At 41.2% G+C, this 24461-nt stretch overlaps 1 protein-coding gene across 4 annotated transcripts in view; it reads left to right on the top strand.

Moving 5' to 3' along the window:
- Window positions 1–1298: 1298 nt before the first annotated feature.
- LOC129201657 (interleukin-1 receptor-like 1) overlaps window positions 1299–24461 on the top strand; it is a 31528-nt gene continuing 8365 nt past the window's right edge. For 3 of the 4 annotated variants that reach the window (XM_054813216.1, XM_054813218.1, XM_054813219.1), the window contains exons 1-9: window positions 1299–1419; window positions 5868–5963; window positions 6846–6916; window positions 10192–10393; window positions 10674–10842; window positions 10930–11092; window positions 13703–13771; window positions 15663–15795; window positions 15887–16044. In XM_054813216.1, the coding sequence (XP_054669191.1) occupies window positions 6850–6916; window positions 10192–10393; window positions 10674–10842; window positions 10930–11092; window positions 13703–13771; window positions 15663–15795; window positions 15887–16044 (961 nt within the window). In that variant the 5' untranslated portion in view covers window positions 1299–1419; window positions 5868–5963; window positions 6846–6849. The remainder of the gene's footprint in view (window positions 1420–5867; window positions 5964–6845; window positions 6917–10191; window positions 10394–10673; window positions 10843–10929; window positions 11093–13702; window positions 13772–15662; window positions 15796–15886; window positions 16045–24461) is intronic. The other variant, XM_054813217.1, reaches the window with a different exon arrangement.

Below are 24461 nucleotides of genomic sequence, written 5' to 3' on the forward strand. Positions count from 1 at the left end.
CACTGAATGCAGATGGTTACTCCAGACTTTTTGACTGAGTCTTCAGCATCGGGAAATGAGGAAGGCCTTGGTTCCGATGAAACTGCATGAACCTGAGCATGGAGGGGTTTGTGAGCTTTTCAAAGTAGTGATCTGAGCTGACTCTGAACAGTTGACCAAAGCGCTGTGAAATTTCATTGTTGCAGGTGAGGTTTTTTTAGCTTTTTTGCATTTTTTGTGTCATGTGGGAAGTGCAACCCCCAGACCACTTCAAAGGAAATGCTATACCAAGAACTGGGGAAAGCACGGCTATGACTTCAGTAAGATTTTTGCATGCTGCTGTATAATTGATACATCTTTGTGTATCGATGTGGAGTTGCTGCATGCTGACAGTAGAGTCCCAGGAACACTGAAAGGGATAACTGGTATTCATATCTCTGCCAGGGAAAAATAAGGGTTTGAATGACCATAGTGTAAAACCTTCTTGTTTGGTTAAAGAAAGAACGAACAGTTGATTCTCAAAATGTCTTTAGGGGTTATTCTGCTAAGATGTGCAAAGCTGATTTGTCCCCTGGAATTTGGCTGATGTAGTACTGAAATTACCCCTTTAGACTGGCTGCTGCACAGGAAGGGGATAGTTTGGGACCTTTGGTCTGATGGGTCCAGGTTCAGTGCTGATGCTGGGAAGGTTGCTCAGTAGTCTTGAACAGTGCTCCCTAAAAATGACCTTCAGACATTCGGTGGCCCATGCGACCTCCTGAATACCTGCTCTTGTGGGTCACTGTACACTGCGTCATGTCCACTGCTATGGCGACTTCTCCCTCTCGCTCTTGCTCTCCCAAAGTTACTTCTGGATTTCCTGTGGAACTGCTCTGCCCCTCCAGCCTTTTTTCCCTCAAAGACTTAATTTAGCTGCTGATGTAGCACCCTTTATTATCAGTTTAGCTTCAGTGAAGCAGTTTCCTTCACTTTTAGAGCTGTTCTCGGGGAGCTGCTGCCTGACTCGTCACTTGTTTTCAGACAAAATCTGTTTGAAAGCACCCTCTGCCGGCTGAGTGTCCTGCTTTGTCCTCCCCAGGCGGGTGAGAAAGCCAATAACCAGCCAGCAGATTTATTGCAGTATAATCATGCTAAAATGGAATAATTTGTGATTAACAGAAAACCTGTCCTATTGGTAAAAGATATCTGATTAATGGGAACTATGAGATATTATCTCTGACAGGTACTTAGGGTTACTACAGTAATTTGTATGTTCTGCTCTCTTCAGTGGGAGGTGTCTCAAAATGCAGCTGTATATCTTGCTCCTACAGATATGAATTGCACAAGCCAGTTGAAAAGAGTTCCCAGTGATATCTGGTACAAGCTACAGCAGAGAAATCAGTGCAAAGGACCCAGCCGCAGAGAACAAGCCACTTCTCTGCCTTCTGAATTTTCCAGATGGTAGGTCAAATTTTTATATTATCATTTACCAAAAATAACTGAAGTATTTTATGAGAAATTTTATTTCAGTTCACTTATGTGCTTCTTTATCACAAGCAAAAATATTAGATCAAAATAGATGATATGCCTATGTGATAGACAAATAATTTTGGGACCAACATAAAGATTTACCTTATAATGAAGTGTATTTAGAAATGGATCTGCTCTCAGTTTTCTGGCAGATATTTTTACTAAGTATTCAAAGACACAGAAAATATTTACTGTGCAATGGATTTTTCAGAGTTTAGTAATTTATGTACTTTGTTGCTTCAAAATATTTTGTAAGAATAATGTGTATATCAATTCTAGCATGTCCATACTTTAATATTGAAATTCCTAAATTTTACACTTACTGCTGTAACTAGGGTAAATGTTAACTACTGTGAGTGCTAGTTCTGGAATTAGTTCAGTGTTACTGTTGCTATTTTATTAGCCCGTTTTCAGTCAGAATGGGTTTTCTGGTTTGATGAAAGAATGAAAATAACTTTCAAAAGGTGAATGAACGAATTCTGTCTTAGTAAACAAACCTTACACAACTGCTATTTCATGGTATGTTTACGTTGTAAAATCTGTTAAGCTTTTTAACGTAGAAATTGCAATAACACTTCCAAGTTTTCTTAGTATGCAAGGTATGGTACTTTTATAATGTTTATCACTTACATAAATGGTACTATAAACAGTTTGTTGCCAAATACAATTTTAGAAAAAAAAAAATCAATAATATGTGACTAACACAGTTGCCTTTGGAGAAGCAAGGAAGTTAAGCCCTATAGACTACTGCTCCTGCCACACGAGTAGGGAGTTCCCAGTTCTTTCATCTTCCTTTCATATTGGATCATCAGAGGCTAGGTTTTGACATACTCAGGGAGTTGTCTCAAATCTCTATATTTGGATCTAATGCTTTTTCAGCATCATACTGAAGTTTTCCTTCACAGCGCTTAGAGTCAGGCTCATAACATACGGTTATTAAGAGCCATAGGAAGAAAGAGATTTATGGAAAATGTCTCCTTATCTTTTTTCCCCTGTGAGTATTAGCAATCTAAATTTGTGGTATACTGTGGACCCAAAAAATCTGTTACGCAAGTTTTACTTCAGACAAATGTAATAAAACATTAGTTCTAAATAAATCTGCAAAAGCAGAAAGAAAACTCATAACTACGTCCAGAAATTACAGTCTTTGTCTCTCAGTGCTTCAAGCTACAGGAATTTCTTTTTGATTGTGGGACATGAGGTGTCTTAGTCCCTTTGACTTGTGCCTCATAATAACCTTTTTATTTGACCTAAGTATCATGGATGAGTAGATGCTTTAATTTTGCTTTGCTTAGAGTAATGCCACAAGCTGGAAGGCACTAGCGAACCAGTCCTTCTCTTGCTATTTGCTGTCTATAACTGCAACCTCTGCCTCAGTTTTTATTGAGGTAATCTGGCAGTTTGCTGCTGACTTTGGAAATGCAAACAGAATCACATTGTTCTTTTAATTGCCTGAGCTCTTTATATTCTCCGGGAACATTTCTCTTTAATTAGAGCCCCATATATTGCACCTATTTCCACACACAAGCCCCAAACTCTACTTAAACTGCCGCCAATACACGGTAGCTGAAAAATTGGGGGGAAATCAATAAAGTAATCATCAAAGTTAGGTGGGGAGAATCTGTCCTTTCAGCACAACTATTTTGCATTGTTTTGGTGCAAGCTGGTAGCCCAGTATGTTAGGTCTCTCGAAGACATACTTTTTCAACAAACAGAGGGCTAAATACGACAACTGACAAGTACGATGATAGGCAAATACAAATTTCTTACTCCTGGGTCATTCTGGCACTTGTTAGAAGAGTTGGTGAGGGCAAGTAATTGGCTGTCTCCATTCCTGGACAAAGCTGTATCTCAAAAACAGAGAAAGCACAGCTCCTTGCAACTTTTTGTTAATCATTGGCCTTCCATTTCTAGGGCTGCAATAGCACTGGCAATAAGGGACTCACCAGTATCTCCAACAGTGGGATCAATTGTGGCCAAACAGACACATACAAATAAAATATCAAATGAGAAAGAACTTAATTTCAGACGGTCTTCAAATCTAGTCTATGAAACTGATTTTCCTTAAAAATCCATCACCTCCTTTTGTCTCCATGCTGAAGTATCTGCTTGCTTAAACAAAATAGCTCTAAAAAGTAGTAGGACAGTTAGTGTAACTGCTGGTATACCTCATGGGGGGAAAATATGTTCGTGGAACAGAACCAAACACTTGGAGGGAAAAGGCTCCCAGCAGAGAAGGAATGTTCTGAATATTTTTTTAATGTCTATTTAATTACTCAAATAATCTAATGATATTAAATTTATTTATTATTCAGCTTACAGTTCTTCACTTAGCTGATTCTTAGGGTCTATTTGGAGACTTCACTGCAGAGACTCAGTTGATATAGATGCATCCAATGTCAGTTGTACGAACTAGCCCTGCTGCAGCTAGCATTTTGCATATCACGTTTGCTTATGCATATGCAGGTACATGTATTTTGCATGCTGTAGACATCCAGCATCTGATGGCACAGTGCTCTGGAAGGCTGCATAAATATTCTTTGGAGGGATTCACCTTCCCTTGCTATACCATTAGTTCTGACTATGTATATACCCTGCTGCAGTCCCATATGCGTCAGTCAATCCCTCTCTGGAACAAGCGAGCCATTCCAAATATACGTGGGTACCAAATAGTTTAAAGTCAGCTTGCAAAACTGGCCATCCAGCTGGACAGAAGGACCTTTTAGGAAGAAAGGGTGTCCTCTGCATAAGCCAATGCTAAGCAGCAAAGTCACAAGTATCTGGAGATGGTGAATTATTGGGAATGATCAATAATGGCTCTTGTGAGCTCCGAGTGATAAAAGTAATTTCTGTGCAAAAAACCAAGTGAGATATAGGTTAACCAAAGCTGATTTGAACCAATAAGATTAGGTACAGTAATAGGTAGGGAAAGACAGTTAACTAGAGCGGAAATTAGTGCAGAGAATGAAGCAGTGTTTTAGAGCAGATCTACATCATAACAAGGCTCAGTGAAACCAAGTTGAGGAAAATCAGTTCTCAGAAAGATTAGTTCTAGATTGCAGTGTTTCGATTTTACCCAGAGAGACAGAAATGGAATGAGTAGATATCTCACAGATTGTGGAAATCAGGTGCCCACTGCAGCATGCCAGAGTAACTTTCATCACTTGCTGCTGATGTGCTGTTCAGGAGATGGAGACACCATGTATCTATCAAATGTTGCTCATATCAGCTGAAGAGTGAACTGGTTTCCAACTACGTGCAGGGCATTTGCTCCTTCCTTTTCTTTCTCAGGAGAATATGGAGCCATGAGTCCCCATATCAGTTTTCAACTGTGATCGAAGTAGACCTTAGCTGATGAATGAAGTCAGCAGAGTTGCTGGCAAATACAAGTCTGTTTAGGTCCTGAATTGGATCCAGGTCTCTAATAACTCGGATATGTGAAACTCAGCTCCCCATTCCCACCTGCCAATCTGGTTTGTTCCCTGGTAGTGTCAGAAATAAGTTCTAGGAAGAAGCTTTCTGCTCTAAAGGATGAACAAGCAGAAATGCTTTGCTGTGTTGATGCTGTGAATTTTGTTGTGTGCTGTTTTGCTCTGTACTTTTCTTCCCTGAGTGCCTACCCTGTCCCAGGTCACTCCTGAACCTTCTTCTGGGCCAGCTCATTCATCTCTTCCAGGGCAAAACTCCTGATGTTTGTTGTGCTAAAAAGTACCTTCTAAAAATCTAGTACCCTGGTCTAAGATTTCCTTAAAATTAAAGAAGTCAATAGACTGCGTGTGGTTGTACATGGTACTTTTCTCCAGCTCTAATGAAAGCAAGCAGCTCCTCATGCACGTTGTTTTTAGGAGCTCCTGGCTAGTCACTTGCTTCCCATAAAAGGCATGGCATCAGCCTTGCCATGACATTAATGCTGGAATGCTGCTTTTTTGGTCTAAACCTCCTCTTTTCTGTGATTTGTGAGTATCCCTGCAAAATACCTACATTGAAATTCTCAGGCTTTTCTCTTCCAACACTAAGTTTTGTTATTATTTTTAAGAGTTTATTAATAAGCCTCTGGGTGTTATTAAACCTTCTAAACGAATAAACTTTCTATATCAATACAAAGCTGATGACATTTCTGAAAGCTCAAAATCAAGTTTGTTCTGAATTTCAGACTTGGCAAAAATGTAGGTCTCGATAAGGTCTGTCAATGTTTGTTTAGTCTGGAAATCTTTGGCACTGAAATAAAAATTCCTTGCAGTAAGTGTGACGACAGTACTTATCCTGCCTGTACATTTCTTGCCTATTTTTCACTACTCCTCTTGTGCTCACTATCTGCAAGATAAATTATAATTCATTTCTAACTTGATTTCTCTTGAAAACTTATTTGCCATCTGTAGTACCATGGGATCGCTTCTTCCTCATACATGATAGTAGAATCCATCCCTCTGGGATCTGCAGTGAAGGATAGAATTCACGTGAAGGGTTTATAAACGGTAAGTAGAATGCTTACAGCTGCATAATATAGCTGGATTGCGTGTCTGCTGTCTACTGAGATATTGCTAGGTTAGGTCAAGTTAGTGTCCATGGCCAAATAGCCAGTTTCTTTAATAAAAGGGTTTGCTGGAGAGTGCCTGAGCCACACCGTGAGGTGTGAATTACAGCAGGTGCATATCAATTAGACACAAATGAAAACATGGATGAGGCACAGGATCTGCCCTACTGCTGTTACGTGAATATATGTTCCTTTACCTACTTTTACAGGCCATTTCTTCAGTTACCCTTCGGGTTAGAATTGCTGATGGCACTCACCTGTTTTTGTTCTTACTGGTAAACACTTAGAGAAGCTGTCACTGAAGATACCTCCACTTCCATAGAAAGCCAAAAATGTCTAGTGCACCTAAGCAGTTGATTGGATGTAAGCTTAATTCAAAGCCAGAGCATATATATTTTCAAATCCAGGATCTATCTTTTTCTAAATCAAGGTATATTTTTTCTGCACTTGACTATGAAGAGAATGTCAATGTACATTTAGCTTCCTTAAAAAAAAAAGCAATCAAACAAGTAGAGGCTTCTGCCCGAGGCCTACCATGGCAGAGTAATTCCCCCACCCCCATTAAACTAAGTCATAACAGTAGTTTCAATAGAACATCAACTATTGCATTGGTCACAGAACAAAGAGCATCATCTCAAAGCTGCAAAACCACTGCTACACACACGCGTGCACAAACACTCTGTACAGAGCAGCTCATGTGATGCAGTTTATCGCTGCATGATACCGTTATCTATCAGCAGATGTTCATCAGTACCATGGTAATAGCATAACCACTGCAGTCAGAGTATATTCTGAGATATCAATGTTTTTCTTTTTCGTTTAGAAATATGATGGGGCATGTACTTTTGGTCTTCCTATCTACCTTCCTCTCGGTTTCCATGACATCTGAAACATGTAAGTTACATTTTAAAAATACTTTCTGATGAGGTTTATTCTGTAGAAATGTGTAGGCTGTTCCCAAATTGGTAATTTTTAAAAAACCTATAATTAGCTAGTTTACCTCAAGCCACAAATCACAGCTTAAAAACTAACTTTATGTATTTTCTCTGTATATTAAAATGCATCAAGTCAATTTCTGTGACATTAAGTCTAGGTTCTACCTCTGCTTCTCGGCATCTCTGCAAGCAGGAAAAAAAAAGTGATTTTTTGAAAGGATTTGAGAGTAGCTGGTGTTCCAGGCCCCAGCTGGGCAAAGTCTCCAAGAGCATGCTTAAATGGCACTGAACAGGACATAGGTGTATGCACCCTGCTGAACCAGGGACGTAACTGGGAGCTTTGCTCATTAAAAATGATTTTTAACATCCTGGTTTTGGGGGTGTTAACCCACAAGTGTAACATAAAACCAACAACACTTCCTTGGACATGGGTGATATTCAAAATAGTAAGTTATTTCTGATGGGTCAGCTCTGCTAATCTTGCAGTCATTTCTACACAGCATTATATAGTGCTCATGAAGTGCTAGTCTCCAGCTTGTATGCAAAATATTGCAAGATATGATCTGTAAATATTTTCCCATATTCTCAGTTTTACAATATGAATGCTAAGTTTCAAATGAATTATCATAGAATCACAGAATGGTTTGGGTTGGAAGGGACCTCAAAGATCATCCAGTTCCAACCCCCCTGCCATGGGCAGGGACACCCTCCACTAGACCAGGTTGCCCAAAGCCCCATCCAACCTGGCCTTGAACACTTCCAGGGAGGGGGCATCCACAGCTTCTCTGGGCAACCTGTTCCAGTGCCTCACCACCCTCATAGTGAAGAATTTCTTCCTAACACCTAATCTAAATCGACCCTCTTTCAGTTTAAAGCCATTACCCCATGTCCTGTCACTACACTCCCTGATAAACAGTCCCTCTCCAGCTTTCCTGTAGATTATATTTGCTAAGAGGCCAAATTCTGCTGAAGAATTTGCCAAGATAATCTTCACTGATGTCACTGAGTTCAGATGAGACCTCTCATTTTCTATGTGGTCCCTCTCCTTCTCTATTTTTCCCTGAAGAAAGCTATATTTCCAATGTGTTCCTCCTTCAGCAGGGCAATGTCGCCTTTCCTGACACCCCTGATATGTCCCACTGTCTTTGCAAGATTCATGGGTAGGAATGCTGCTACAACAATGGGGTTGGGGGCACTCATACCTCTCTTAGGTTCCTGAATTATTAAGCAAGACAACACAATGTGTAATGTCAGTGGAGATGGACTGCTTCTTTAGAAAGAACCAGAGCAGAAGCCAAGTGTTCACCATGCAGAGAGACTCACCAGGGATTTGTGCACCTACGTGTCTAAAGCCAGAGAGTGGCAATACTCCCACAAAGAGTCATTTTTGATAGAGATTCTCTATTTTGTTTAGCATTTTCTATACTGTTTTGGGTTTGCATGCCAAGGTTTTGGTAGTGTGTGTGTGGGGGGGTCTACAGGGGTGGCTTCTGTGAGAAGCTGCTAGAAGCTTCCCCTGTGTCTGATAGAGCCAATGCCAGCCGGCTCCAAGATGGACCCGCCGCTGGCCAAGGCTGAGCCGATCAGTGCCTCTGTGATACCATATTTAAGAAGGAAAAAAAAAACAGTTAGAGAGAGCTTTTGCAGCCGGAGAGAGGAGTGAGAAGATGTAAGAAACTCTGCAGACAGCAAGGTCAGTGCAGAAGGAGGGGCAGGAGGTGCTCCAGGTGCCGGAGCAGAGATCCCCCTGCAGCCCATGGAGAAGACCATGGTGAAGCAGGCTGTCCCCCTGCAGCCCATGGAGGAAGGATGAGGGGGTGTAGAGATTCCATCTGCAGCCCATGGAGGACCCCACGCCAGAGCAGGTGGAGGCACCTGAAGGAGGCTGTGGCTCATGGGAAGCCCACGCTGGAGCAAGCTCCTGGCCTGACCTGTGGACCCGTGGGGAGAGGAGCCCACGCCAGGGCAGGTTTGCTGGCAGGACTTGTGACCCCGTGGGGGACCCAAGCTGGAGCAGTCTGCTCCTGAAGGTCTGCACCCTGTGGAAGGGACCCACGCTGGAGCAGTTCGTGAAGAACTGTAGCCCATGGGAAGGACTCACGTTGGAGAAGTTTGTGAAGGGCTGTCTCCCGTGAGAAGGACCCCATGCTGGAGCAGGGGAAGAGTGTGAGGAGTCCTCCCCCGAGGAGGAAGGAGCAGTAGAAACACCGTGTGATGAACTGACCATAACCCCCATTCCCCGTCCCCCTGTGCCACTGAGGGGGGTCGGAGGTTGAAGCCGGGAGTGAAGTTGAGCCCGGGAAGATGGGAGGGGTGGGGGGAGGTGTTTTACGAGTTGATTTTATTTCTCATTCCTCTACTCTGTTTTGCTTAGTAATAAATTAGATGAATTCCCTCTCTAAGTTCAGTCTGGTTTGCTCGTGACAACAATTAGTGAGTGATCTCTCCCTGTCCTTATCTCGACCTACAAGCATTTCGTTATGCCTTTTCTCCCCTGTTTAGTGAATAAGGGAGTGAGAGAGCGGCTCTGGTGGGCACCTGGCCCCAAGCCAGGGTCAACCCACCACATATACCTATTCTCATTTTCATGCTCCTTTATCTATTGTAGCTCCTCTGCCAATTCCCATCTTTGTCCAGTCTCCATCCCTGCTTATTTTCTCATCTTTCTCTTCTCCAAAATGCAATTTAACTTTCAGATTAGTGTTTCTGTTTTCAGCATCTAGTTTACTATTCAGGTGCCTGGGCACTTAAATATCTGTCAAAATTGCTTGACTCAAGTTTCTCTGGACCAGTTTCAGTATTCAACAGTAGAAATATACTCAGTTAAAAAAAAATAAAAAGTTAGTGCCTTACTCCCAACTCCTTCCTCTTTCTGTTGTGTGTGTGTGGTTTGTTTTCCTATGCTTCTTGTTTGTCTGTTATTCCTTTCTGGCATCTTTTCATCTTCCCATCAATTCTTCCTTCCAGTCTGTTACATTTCTTTCATTTTTTTTCACATTTTTTGGGAACTTTGGAGGGCTTCCTCCTTCTCCTAGTTTTTCTCTTCAGTGAAAGAAAAAAATTCTTGATTTCCCTTTATCTATATTAAAAAGGTAGAGCAAGAGTTCTTTTCAGTTGTACAAATAAATATTAACAATACTGAAGTAAGGAAAGGTAACTTCATAGTACAGCATTAAAGCCAGTGCATTTCTTTGTGTTTAAATTCCCATTTTGAATTTTTTTTTTCATTTGCAGTTGATGCAATGGAAGGTGAGGCTTTAGTTATAAAATGTCCACGATGGAGTTCATCTGCAAAAGTCACCTGGTATCACACAGATACTTACAAAATAATTCCAGCAGAAGAAGAAGGATCACGAATATTTTCCTTAAAACAATTTCTTTGGTTTCTGCCAACTTCTAGAGAAGATTCTGGAAACTACACTTGTGTTACACTTTTGTAAGTGCAACATTGAAAAGTGAAAGGCATAAGACTGGAAAAAAATACAGTCTAATTATTATCTGTGGAAATGATACCTTTTTTTATGGTGTGCACTCATTCATGTGACTTTTCATTCTGCAATTGCTATTTTTATGACAGGTGGTTAAAAATTAATCTGTGACTGAACTAAAATAACCATCCATATGTTTATAAAAAAACCCCTCTCATTTGTTGCAAATATTTAGTATATTCCATATAAAAATACTATCACTGACATACCTTTATTCCATTTTTAAAGTTCAAATAATCGCACAAAGTCATACAACATGAGTGTGCAATTGCATCCACACAAGCAAGGAGTATGTTTCCCAAGTCAGATTCGCTACCCAAATGACACTGGAAGAGGAAAAATTGTTTGTCCTACAATTGACAATTATAAGAATGCTACTATCATCCAGTGGTATAAGGTAAATAAAACCCTGATAGTGCCAGCTGTAGATCAGATTACCGTGAGAAGCTGTTTGCAGCCAAATAAAGAAAGTTTTCTTTTCCAGGACTGCAAACCTCTTCAGGAAGAGAGATACTACAAGAGAGAAAAATATATTTTTATTAACAACCCAGTAAAGGAGGATGATGGTTATTATACTTGTCAATTTATTTACACTTATAAAGGAAATGTGTTTAATGTATCAGCAACAAGGATTTTCGTAAGTGAGGGTAAGACAGTCATTTTGTAGCTTGCTGAAATAAAAAAGACTGATGTCTACTTGAAGCAAAGGAAGCTCCTTTTGTGCATTGAAGAGAAAAAGAGTTTCTGTTGCTTTGTTTTACCTTCTTAATGAAACTTTAGATCAGCTTTTTTAGATGAATTTTGCGGATGGGGATCCAAATGGAGCAAGATGGAGGTAAATTCAGACCTGGTCACATTCAGCTTTTTGCTAAAAGTCTCTGATGACTTTGTTTACGTACTGTGGTTGGTAGAGCTCTCGGGTAGCACTTATTTCTGAAATGAAGGGTTTCCCCAGTGGGATGCCACAAATCTCTGCTTTCTCTTTGTTCGAGGGAAGAAGAATTTGTAGTAGTGAGGATCATCTGGTGATCATTGGATCACTGATGTGTTGATGGCCTGCAACTCAATACCTTCTGGTCCATCTTGATCATCTAGCATTTATTTGATAGGGCTGAAAAAAATTTCAGATTTGTCTTGAATGAGACAAAATGAGCGAGATATAGAGGGAGACAGAAAATGAGTGGAGCTCAGTAATTACTGTGTCTTTGTTATTTTGAATGCAGCCAACATGTCTGAAACATGTGGACTTTGGGGTGCCTCTAGGATGCAATCTCCAATCTCCTCAGGGAAGCTTTGTATCTGGATGGTGGTCAGGGGATGAGCATGTGGCAATCAGCAGTTCCAGATTGTATCAACTTGCAAGACTTCAAAATGTGTCCTCAGTTCTGCAATCAGATCAGTAGAAAAACAATGAGAAGGGTTGTTGTGGGGTTGGGAATAGGGAGAACTTGGATTTGGTTTAATTTTTTTTTTTTTTTAAATAATGTTAATCTGCAGACTGACATCAGACCTTTTTGCTGTGGGGGGGCATCCAGCTTTGCGGGCAGAATGCAGATTTGGAATGTAGGAGCCTTGATTCCAGTTTTTGCTGTCGAGCCCAGATCCCAGTAGCAGAGTTTGTTCTGATTATTCTGAGCTGGACAGAAGACAGATTTGAGCCGAGACCTAGTACAATAGCTTAGGAGGTGTCGTGCCTTTCCTCCCCCTCTTTCCTGTAATACCCTGTTGATCTACATGACCATTCTCTGCCTAACACTTAGTTTTTGTTCGAATTTACTTTAATCAAAACTACTCTAACTGGTCAGGAATATTCTTGCGTCTGGGCTATAATTAAAATTGCTGGGCTTTATTTTGCACGAAGGCATCCAAATGTACAAAAGCCTTTGTTACATCCAGTCAGATTACTTCATTTTGAAGTTAATCTGATTTACTTTTGAAATCATTGCAGAAAGAAGGGATTGCAACATAACATGAAATCTGAGCTGGGTGTGTCATGTCTGCTCCAGTTTTTACTAAATTCAAAGTATTTAATGACAATTTCTTTGAGTTTTTATCAGCCCTTAAAAGTAGTATGCTGATGAGTGGAGCTGTTATGTTTTGATAATATTTGCTTATGATGTACATCCCTGTTGCCTTGCAGATCCACACTGACCCAGAGGACCTTCTGCCTCTGAATGCTGGCAGCTAAGAACTTAGCATAGTCAGCTAGCTAGGAAGTTACTGACTTTCTCTTGACTTCTTTTTTACTGGATCCAGCTAAGGAAAATTAGAAACAGTTAGGATGGGCAAAGAGAAATGCTTTTCTGGCAGCCTGGGAAGCAGGGGGTTAATTGAGTTCCTCTAGATTTTTTAGGGAAGTATGGTTATGGGTTTTGCAGAGGTGCCTTGAGACAGAAAAGCTTCATCAGGGAAAGTATAGCAAGCAATGTTTTTGGAGTGGGAAATATGACACAGTATAAAGGGTAAGAGAAGAAGAAAAATAAATCAAGGGAAAAAAATCTGAAAGAGCTGAATACCTAATTGAAGTCAAGCAGCTGGATGTAGTTTGGACCTGTCCGTAACAATTGTTAGTGGGGACAGAAAATAAATATGTCAAAGGAAAAGCAGTATTCCTTCCAAAAGGTAATGATAAGGGATGCTCAATGTCATGGCAGGCTGGTGCAATGGGAAGGAGTTGTGTGCTGCGCAGAGAGCGGAGAGGCAGGCCGGGGAACCAGACGTGCTCGGCTGTCAGGCTGCAGAGACGGGGGAAAGAGGGGAAGACAGGCAGGCAGCTGTGGGCTAGAGGGTCCCCAGTTCAGATACTGCATGAAAGTACATATTTGCTATTTCATATCATGGATATGAGTAATTTCTCGAATGTCTGAAGGAATTTATTTATCTCTTTTTAGAAACAAAATAAGCAACTGAGAAAATACACAAACCTATTACTGCGTTTTCTTTTTCTTCCCACTCAGCGTAGTGGAAAATAGTACTTGAAAAACTAAAAAATTGCCTTGCGCTTTATGTACAAAGGTAAAAATTAAATAAATTGGGAGAAAATACGTGAACTATTAACATGTACAGACTCCCCAGGAATATTTGATCATAGGAATAAAATCAGATGATCCCTACAGACATATGAAACACAGGTAGTGTTAGTTTGCAATTCTGCTTTGGGATCTTAAGATATTAACTGTACAGATTATAATTACCTTACAAAATGTTTTTTCACAACTTTCTAATACGTGCTTTCTTTCCCTCCTTAATTTCTAAAGCAAAACACTCCCCTCTACCTCCTCAAATTTTGTTTCCAAAAGACAAAGATGTAATAGAAGTGGAGCTTGGTAAGTACGGACTTTAAATTGTTTTTAAATTAGCATTTTTTGATGGCCTAGTGAACATGGGAATCTTCAGGAAGATTTAATGATGGAATTTTTCATTACATTTTTGCACAATGATGTTTACCAGATTTAATTCACCCCACGCACATTGATGTGAAGTTAGATATAACTGATGGGTTATTTAGGTATTAAGCAGCAATTTAAGGAGTTTTAAATAACCCATTCTACCCTTATTGGGATAGACTGGGATTACTCTCACAGTCAATCATTACATCTCAGCTGAAGGGGTGACAGTTTCTGTCCACTTCAAAGAGGGCTTTAGCTAAATTCCTTGAAAGTGCTTGATGGTAGCCCTAAGAGAGAAGGATGGACTATTCTTGCAAGTAGAGACACTCCTTGTTACTTGAGGTCCCAGTCTGGAGACCGCAGCCGTGTCTCTGTTGATGAATGAAGGAGAGGAGGGGCTGGTTGCTGGCCCTGAGGCCGTGGAGCACTGCCTGGCTCATGTCCACGTTGGCTAGCGTTGAGCAGACCTGTCTGGTTGGAAGACACCGAGAGGGCTGAAAGACAGGACCAAGGAGTGAACTTAGAAATAGCAGGTTGGAGAGCCCGTGACGCAGAGCTTGCTCCCCGGCTCCCTTTCTTTTAGGGCCACAGATGTTCCTAGTGATTCGGATTTACCCTGTGTAACTTGCAGCATCAGAGCAAGGTGCTCGTGGTAGGAGCGAGAGCTGTCTGGGGTTTTTGTGTAGTCAACAGAGAAAGGTGGACCTCTCCAGAAAGCGACTGAGCCCATCTGAAACTTAACTAGGTAGCCCAGCATACCTGTCTCCCAGGGCAGGTGGGATGACTCTGGGCCACTGGGAGAAGGGATTGAGAGTACCACTCCACTGTCTGTGTCCTACAGCAAGACTGCTGTGGGGAGCAGGTACTGCAGGGCCCGGGGCCCTGGCTGAGGTGCCACGTACTCAGGGAGCTGCCGTGGTGACTCGCATTCCCGTTCTCTTTTCCCCCTTTCCTCCAGCTGCTTTGTCACTCAGAATTAGATGATCTGTGCTCCAGGACCGCCTTTCTCTAAGCAGATGGTCAGTCTCTAGCACTCTGTCCTCTGCCCCTCCCTCTGGGACAAAAAGTAATCTGGCACTGCCTACAAGCAGCAAATTTACTTTAAAACCATTTAAAAACCATTTTCTGTACCCGATCTATTGTCTCCTATTTGCAAAACTGAAGGGATTTCTCCCTGCTGCCTGATATCAATTCAGGATGTAAATCATAAGATTTGTTAATCTTAACTAGGCCCTACTTAGATGCAGATTTACATGGAAATAATTTAAAGTGTTTTAATTATACCTTCTTTCAGTGCAATGATGACTCTTAGTTTGGAATAAGTATTTCCTAATGACAAATACTTAATAAGTAATTTCCTGTTTTAGTTTTGCTTGGACTGGTTTACTTTACTTTTGTCCAGCTTGAATAAAATCCAAGATAAGAGTCTGTACACAAGACTTATGCAAAATAATATATACTGAAATTAAGTTATGTTATTTCCATGTACATTTTTGTGTAAACCAAGATTTACTTTCCATATTCCTCAATAGTTGATTACATAGGTTAAGCATCACAAGTAAAGCCTACATTGCCTTCATCATGACCAATATAAATAATTCCTTTTGTAACCCTGGGTGTTGTGTTAGATCATTTGATAAAATCCTCTTTTACTATTTCTTTTTGAGTCTCTTCTATGCATCATTTTCTCAGCAGAAAAATATGTCGAAATTGTTCTGACAAAACTCACAGGTAGTATGAAGATTTGTAGAAAAAGATGGTATGAGGATAATAAAATTATGCTTGTTTTTTATCAAGGAATGTTTACATCTCTCTGTATCTTGATTAGGTGCTGCTTTGTCTCTGAAATGTCAGGCCCGCCTGGGGATTAAGGTACAGCCGATAGCTGTTGTCACGTGGGATGTGGATAACATCCCGGTGAAAAACTCAGAGTTTTCAAGATTTCATGAAAAGACTCATTTGTAAGTACATATAACACAGAATAATCTTTCTTCTATGCAAACTGTGCCTAGCCATTAAAGCCAACACTACCAGCTTTTCTCTCTCTATTAGTTATCAAGGACGTGAGCAAGAATATTATAGAGAGACCACTTTGCATATTACTGAGGTAAAAAAGGAGGATCTTCAGGCAAATTTCACGTGTGTAGCGATGAACGAAATGCACAACACAAGGGCCACAGTGACATTACAACTCAAAGCACAACCTGAGGGTAGGATTATTTCATTTTGTTTTCTTACACTTTGCACTCAATTTGAAATATGTCGGTGATTTTACTTTATTATTTGTTTTGGTTAGTAAGAAAGTTTCTGTTACTAAGAAGAAAAACCAGCCTGCTTTCTCCCTATATATTCAAGCCAGTGGCAAAATTCTCATGGCTTCATTAGGTCACGAAAGGCCTTGGGGTAAATTCTGTTGGGGGGGGGCATTATTCAAATGGTATCAGCAAGAGATTAAATATGCAGAGCACGACTATATCAGCCCTGTGATAAGAATATCCTGTTCCTAGGATATTTCTGTTCGGTGACAAATTCCCCTTGCCTCAAAGGCAGGCAGTGCACTTGGATTTGAAGCATGCTGGTATAGTGCAGTCTGCTCTACAAAATGCTCAGGCTGCAGAGGAACCTCTGCAGATGAAAGCTGGGCAAGGGACTGACCTCTGCTTTGGTCAGCAGTGTTACAATGCATTGCAAGGAGCAGAGATTCATCTTCTTTGGAGAATCAAACTGTTGTTTCCAAGGTGGAACCATGGCAGGAAACAGGCAAACTTTAAAAACAAGTTTCATCTGCCAGTTTCCCAGTTTGCTTGTCTTCCCTCCCATACCACATCCACTGTAGTACCTTGCTTGTTTACTGAATGTTAAGCGGTGTGACTAACTTCTGCAATGTCTGGCTTTATCCTCTCTCCCTCTGACCGCCACTGTATTCACTGTGTGCCACACAGAGTGTGAGTGACACTTCAAAGGCTTTCCCTTGGTTTCGGTTTAAAATTCCTGGTTCTAGGAATTTCTGCCAGAGAAGGAAAATCTAGGTCAATAATGGTGGGGACTGGGATGGTCTTTAGCTCCTATGGTTTTTTTTGGTTGGTGGTTTTTTGGGTTTTTTTTTTTTTTTTTGATAGGGATAGCCAGATGCCTAGGCACTGTTGCCAGCACCACTGAGTTAGATTCTTATGGCAGAAAATTTTATTGTGTCTGTGAAGGCACAAGAAGGAGCTGTGGTCAATGGTTTCCTTTCTTATTCCTTCAGATATGCTGAGCCACCAAGGACCTTGAGAAGAAATCCCAAGGCTTTTAACAGGGATTAGTTTTCTTTAAGAGAATGGTAGGAAGAGTAAAATCAAGTGTATTTTGATCACAGGGTGTGCACAGCTCCATGCCCTGCAGTATTCTTGAGAGTTCATAACTTCTTACAGGATCATGTCTTCAAAGCATGGACATATTTCCTTGCCATAGCCTAGACTAGAGAGGATGCAGGTAAATTGTAACAGAGGATGGATCATCATCCAGCAGGACAGCACCGATTTCTTGCAGAGAAAGGTGGCAGGAGATGTTTTGGTTGGATGTTACTAAGTGAGCATGAGCATAGCATCACTCAGGAAGCTGGAAGCACATCAGCTCTGCACTGAATTATCTGAGTGTGGGACCCTACTTGCAATGAGAGGGAAGGAAACTGAGTAACAGTTCCTACTTACTCTAGTTCAGGCAAGACAAGTCATTTATGGGCCCCATACTGCAAATTAGATGAAGGCAAGAGTATATTTTATATTCTGTATTCATCAAGTGATTTGTTAAATCTGATTTCTGTTGTAGACAAATCTTATTATGTTTTTTATCCATAGGTTTTCAGTAAATGTTCATGAAAGCTCTTGACTGTGACCTCCCTTTCCTGCTGCCTGTTTTGTGTGGATGTTTGTCCCCTTCTCCTTGCTGCTGCTATTGCCAAGATGCCTGCTTCTGCTACTCGGCACTGTTGGTTTAAGCAATGCTACATCCAGAAATGGTTGTGCTCTGTTTTAGTTTTCTTTGTTCACTGCTCACACAGCTGGGCAATATTTATGCTAAAACAATGACAGCTTGCCTCTGAGTATAATAAAAATACTGTAGGGTTTGCTTCTGCCTCACATTTTGTAAATGTGTAGTAAAAATATGAACTGTACTTATTTTTTGTGTTTTGTTCGTTTATTTTTAATGGAAAAAAACAGTTGTGGTTTGTTGGTTTTTTGTTTGTTTTTTTTTTTCTTTTTTAATATATGGTTGCTCCTTAGTGTTTCCCACAGCACAAATTGTGTCTGCTAGTTACTATCCTGCTAATGTGCTTTTTACACAAGTTCCTGCTCTGTATTCTGATTTTTCTTTTCCTAGGCATTCAGTATGAGTTACATTATCATTATATGTAGCACAGATCTGTGATAGGATGTAAGAGATGAATAGGTGTTGTGCCAGTTGCTACTGAAATTAGTCAGTGGTGGGGGCATCTAATGAACTAGATAAATAGTGTTTAGATTTAGCAGCACAGGTGAGTGATTAACAGAGGAAGCAGAGATACTGTAGGCAACTGCATTAGAGTTCCTCTGTGTTAGTACCTGTTCAGTCTTACAAAAGCCTCTGTCTTCAAAAACCTACTGAACAAATGGTTTGGCTCACCACATGGAAATTTTCCATGGGAACCAGGAATTAAATCTATTTTCTGAGTGATATTAAAATACTTAAATCCTAGTTCATTGATAGCAATATCATTATAATTAACTCTAGCAATTTGCTTTGATAACAATTGTAATCCAAATAAGAATAAAAAATTGCCAGAGAGGAATGATGAGAAAAGGAGGAGTTCCTTTCACAGTCAAGAATGTTGGGATCTGTTTGGTTTTGTCTCCATGGAAAACAAAAGTACTCCTATAATACTGCCAGGAACTGATGTCATTGGCAAAGCTTCCTGACATTTCACAGGGAAAAAGAGGTATATTTTCCAGTTTAGAATTTATGCCGTGCACACACAGAATCATAGAATCATAGAATGGCTTGGGTTGGAAGGGACTTCAAAGATCATCCAGTTCCAACCCCACTGCCATGGGCAGGGACACCCTCCACTAGACCACATTGCCCAAAGCCCCATCCAACCTGGCCTTGAACACTTCCAGGGAGGGGGCATCCACAGCTTCTCTGGGCAACCCGTTCCACTGCCTCACCACCCTCACAGTGAAGAATTTCTTCCTAATATCTAATCTAAATCTACCCTCCTTTAGTTTAACGCCATTAGCCCTTGTCCTATTACTACGCGCACTTGTAAGCAGCCCCTCTCCAGCTTTCCTGTAGGCCTCTTCAGGTACCGGAAGGCTGCTATAAGGTCTTCCCAGAGCCTTCTGAGGCAGAATCACCTCCCTCAACGTGCTGGACACGCTGCTTTTGATGCAGCCCAGGATACAGTTGGCTTTCTGGGCTGCAAGTGCACATTGCTGACTCATGTTGAGCTTCTCATCCACCAACACCCCCAAGTCCTTCTCCTCAGGGCTGCTCTCAATCCATTCTCAGCCCAGCCTGTAGCTGTGCTTCACATACGTGTATTCACATATGTGTGTGAAGAAAAAGTGTTGTATTGTGAAAACAGTGCCTGTCTCAAGTGTCTGTCTCAAGTGTCTGTCCCAAGTGTCTTTTCACTTGTCTTTTTAGATAGGAAATAAATGCTGCTAAGAGAAGCTGATCAGCTCTTTCAAAATGAGCTACATGACCTAAGTACGTCAGATATCAGGAGTAATGCAATGCAGTCAGCTTCTTTTGGTGTGATTTGGTGGTATCCAGACTACACGTACTATGTCTGTTAGACACAGAGAAATCAGGCAAATTCTTTACTTTAACAGAAGAATTTTAATGAAGATTTGGCTAAGAATTTTGACAATGTCTGCACATATGTTCTTGCCGCCATTGGGAGGTGCTAATGTCCCTGCACCTTTCAGCTGCTGCTGCTGCTGCTGCTACCTTCACAGTTTGCTTCTCCTCCTGCTGAGGAAGATCTTTCTCCATTTTTTTTCCTCATCCACTCCCTGCCTTGACTTTGATCACTCCCAGTCAATATGGAACCCATCCTTCCACACTATTTCCCATCCCCTCTCTCCCCTCTTTGCCTGAAGATCTTTGGTATCTTCTGACTCCTTCACCACCACCTGTTCGTGAACACATTCTTCATGTCTCATAACACCCCTTTACAGAAAATATAGGCTGTCTCATTTCCTCCAGATCTTTCAGTCCTACACCCCCCTTTTTAATTCCAGAGATGGTGATCATCCCACGTTTTACATTCCTTCTCTGCCACAAGACATGTCCTCTCGTGTGCTCTGAGATCATCTGTGTAACTTGTGTGGTGTTGGGCTCTGGTCGCTGTAAGGCTAAGGAATTTGCGACAGCTTTTAATTCCCTTTTCTTCCACCTTTCCTGACAAAGCCTCCCAGACTGCTCCCAGTTGCCCTCCACAGCTGCTTGGTATCTCTCATGCTGGAAGATGCCACCTCTCAAGAACGAGAAACTACTCAGCTGCACTGTTCACATCAGTTCAGCTCATTGAGAACTGCAAGGAGTCAATGTTCACAAAAGTAGCTCTGCTGGCAGAGTGTGTGTGGGGAGCTGTTAGCTCCTGAGAGGGAGGATAGGACAAATAATTGGAGAAACACTGAAAGTGTTAACTCCTTCTACCAGCAGAGCTGGGTCAGGACAGGAACAGCCCTTCAGCATCCCCTTCTGTCTGCTAGGCAATACATGGGCTTTCTGAATACCTTCCAAGTACTTCTCTTTTTATTAATTTATAAGCTGCCACTGGCTTCTAGTTCCTCATCTTGATTCAGGGCTGGTTAAGTAACTGGAGGTGGCTTTTCATGTGTCTGACCCACAAGCATCATCTTATTCCTCCCTGAGCATTCCTCAATTCTCATTCACAAGGAAGTGTAAAGTGCCCAGAGGACCACAAATTTTCCTGGCTGAACCCTCTTCCCTGAAGAATGTGAGAAATACCAGTCATTTGGAGCAAAGATAAAGTCCTGCCCAGAACATCCGCTCTGTTCTTCCTCAAAGATATTTAATCCCCAACCTTATCTTTTGGCTCATCTTTGGTAGACAGATGTGGACAGAAATTCCAGACCCAGATCTCTGCCTTTACTGTCTGGAAGTGCGTCTACCTTAGAAGTCAGAGAAGCTACAAAAAACTGCTGTTCTTCTGGAGTTTGTCAGGAAATGCCTTCAAATGTTGCTTCTGACTTGTTTTCTCTGGCCTGTTTCTTGTGAGCTGATAGTTCTGTATTCCTATTGCTCTTGCGTATAAATAAATAGTATTAGAAGACAGCCTACTCATGAACTCTCTGCTGCTAAATGATGCAGCAAAGTCAAATGGAACAACAGGATCTCTTCAACCTTGTTCGCGGCCTTCAAAAGTGGCTTCTGGCCCTTGCTCCCATTGTGCTGAAGATAGCTGATTAATTCCAAAGAAAAAAGGGACTGAGTCAGCCTTACTGGGAACTGAACCTGCTCTTCCAGGAAGACTGATTTAGGGTTCTTGTCTGATGCTTTACAAGCTGTATAAGCACAGGAAATCTATCACTTCTTTTCCAGCCTTGGTCTAATCAAATGCAAAACCAAATATAAACAGCGTTTTTTTTAGGTTCGGCATTGCAGAAGTTGTTGTTGGAGCCTGTTTCTTTTCTAGATGTTTTAGAGATACTTACTCAATGCGTTATAACAGTACTTGTAATGCTGTGGCGAGCACACTGTCAACAAATGAAGCAAAAAGAAATAGTGGCAATCTCTGATCCTTGGGTCGTCCTCATCAGGTAGCGGACGGGGATTTCTGATTTTGTCTCTATGTGTGTATTGACCAGGAAAATGGATCAAATAATAAATTTGAAGGGGTCCACAAGGACGAAGTTCCTTCACGGGCATGCCAGGACACTGTTAGAACAACAAAATGGCCAAACTTCACTACAAAATAAACTGGTTGTTTTCATGCCCACTTCGATCTTATTGGAAGGTGTTTTCCTCAGATCTCTTAGTTCTGGTGAGGTATGCTTCACCATGTGCCTGATGTTTCTTTGTCCCTTTAAATGGCAAAGAAAGAAACAGGAAGAGTGTGAAAATCATGTCAGATTTACCTTGCATCCTACCAGAGGAAAGGGAAAATGTACTTGTAAACTCTTTATTTATATAGCTTTTCAGGGGAATTTCTCATGTTTAGGTTGCCTCTGTAAGTACTCCTCAATACATGGTCTTATTCAACATCTCCTGGAGAAGCCAGGGAACCTGTAAGTCTCAACACGAGACTTGACTGCTAAATATTTTATCTTATGTCATTCACTTAGTGCCAAATCCAAGCGAAAGCTCTGAAATTGCTCCTTGGTGGTGGTCAGTGCCTTTGCCTGGCAGCTTGCTGGCTGCATACCATCTGCAGCATTTTCCAGTCTGTCTTGCTGCCTCTCCTGTAGAGGAAATTGAGATCAGCTCTTCAGAGTGCTGTAAGAGGCACCTCTTCAAGTGCTAGTAAATGGCCTGCTGCTGCAGCCACATGTCTCTTGTGTGTGTTTTGCAGGCAGAGAGAGGAAAACCCCTGAACATTTGATCCCTGCTTTGAATGCACAAGGCTTGGCTGAGTAGAGTTGCTGCCAGTATATAAAATCACCCTCCATGAGCTGAGATACATTGAAGTGTCTTTACAGTGAGGATGCCAGAGCTGACCTCCGTGTTTGTATTGACAGAATGCTTGTATTTAAATTTATATGTGGTCAACATTCAAAGGAGTAATTATTTCCTCAGCTAAGATAATTCTGAAATTGCAGCATTCATCAATCTCATTGCAACACTTAAGGGATACATGCTTATAGTGATATACCAAGCCAGGGCATTGCATCTGGCAATTATTATATTTGCTATATCATAGTAAAATAAAAATGGATGGGATCTTTTATGCGGATGTGATGCACAATATGAACATTTTCATGTGCATTTCTTTGGGGGTAAAAGTCAATCACCCAGTCCGATGCCTCTGGAGGTATATTTTTTAATCCAAATCATTTCAGTGATCTGAATCACAGAAAAGTTCCCAAAGCAGCTATATTATTACAACTATAGGATGATGAGTTGTCATGCTGGGCAGGAATAATTAGGTAAAGAAGGTGAACTGCAAATGGAAAGTTCTTAATAGATTTAATTGTCAGAGAAAAAATGTACATGGAACTGCTCTGAGTCTACATGTTAAAAGCAAGTAGACTAGATCTAAGTATCTTTCATTTTCTTAGAAGATTTCTACTATTAATCAGTTTCCACTAATCTTCCCTCCAAGGGATAATGAATCCTCTTTGTGTAACTGCTGTATAAAGCCTTTGATATTTTAATTTCAAACTTGGCTATCTGGACTTCCTAATGTTTTCAATACTGAATCCTGGATGAATTCAATATGTCCAGGATGTAGGTCAAAAGTATCTTCTTCAGCTTTGTGGCTGTAACAGCCTGTGGATTAAGCTTCCATCTTTCTAGTATGGATAGAGTACAAAGTGATCTTGCTTTTACCTCCCATCATCTCTTGCTGCAGCAGAACTAGGTGTCCTCTAAAGGATGCACATATCTAGATTGACTTCTGCTCCATGAATCACAGAACAAGAGGAAAAATGGGCTGTTACAGAAATGCAGCTATCTGGGCTGTGGTAGAAACATAGCTCTCCTCTAACAGAGTGATAATCACAATCTTGTCCTAGACTAGCTGTGCACATACGATGGTGCAGAGCTGGTGACTGCCATCCTTATAGAATCACAATATGGTTTGGGTTGGAAGGGACCTTTAAAGGTCATCTAATCCAGTCCCCCTGCAATGAGCAGGGACATCTTCAACCAGACCAGGTTGCTCAGAGCCCTGTGCAACCTGGCTTTGAATGTTTCCCAGGATGGGGCATCTACCACCTCTCTGGGCAACCTGTTCCAGTGTTTCACCACCCTCATCATAAAAAAAAAATCTTCCTTATATTTAGTCTGAATCTATCCTTGATAAGTCTTCATCTCTGAGATGCAGGTTGTCAGACTGAAGAGCTCTTCCATGAGGGAAGTTGGAACTAAAGAGGGTGGCTCCTTTCTTTCCCAATTTTCCTTACTTGTCATTGCTATTTTATGCTCCTTGACCCTCTTCAAAGGAAAAGGCAGGGGAGAATATCATCTGCTTCCAGCATAGTTTAGTTTATTTTTGTGACCAGGACATGTTCTGTTTTCCTGCTTGTTTTGCGTACTTTGTTCCTGTCTTGCAGATGTCATTATTTGCACATGTTTCTCTTTGCCCTGTTTGTGCAACTATGCCAGAAGCCTCTGCTTGTCCTTTTCCGTCCTGGACACTTACTGTTGTCATGCGTAGGCTTAGATGCCTTACAAAATGCTTTAACATTTTTGCTGGTTGTGTTATTAACAGTTTTATGGTATTACAAAATACTTGAACATCATTTCAGCTGTGGTATTTAGTTCAGGTAGGTCTGCATTCAATGGAAGTAAATGGTAATTATATACTGCTTAGTATGCTTCTAGTTTAGGGGTCTCTATGTTGGCTACACCAGCTGGGGAAGAAAAAAGCCTAAACAGAAGTAAGGATATGAGAGGCTGAGGCTTCAGCCCATGG

The sequence above is a fragment of the Grus americana genome, chromosome 1 (assembly GCF_028858705.1).
Source record: "Grus americana isolate bGruAme1 chromosome 1, bGruAme1.mat, whole genome shotgun sequence".
Classification (NCBI taxonomy): Eukaryota; Metazoa; Chordata; class Aves; order Gruiformes; family Gruidae; genus Grus; species Grus americana.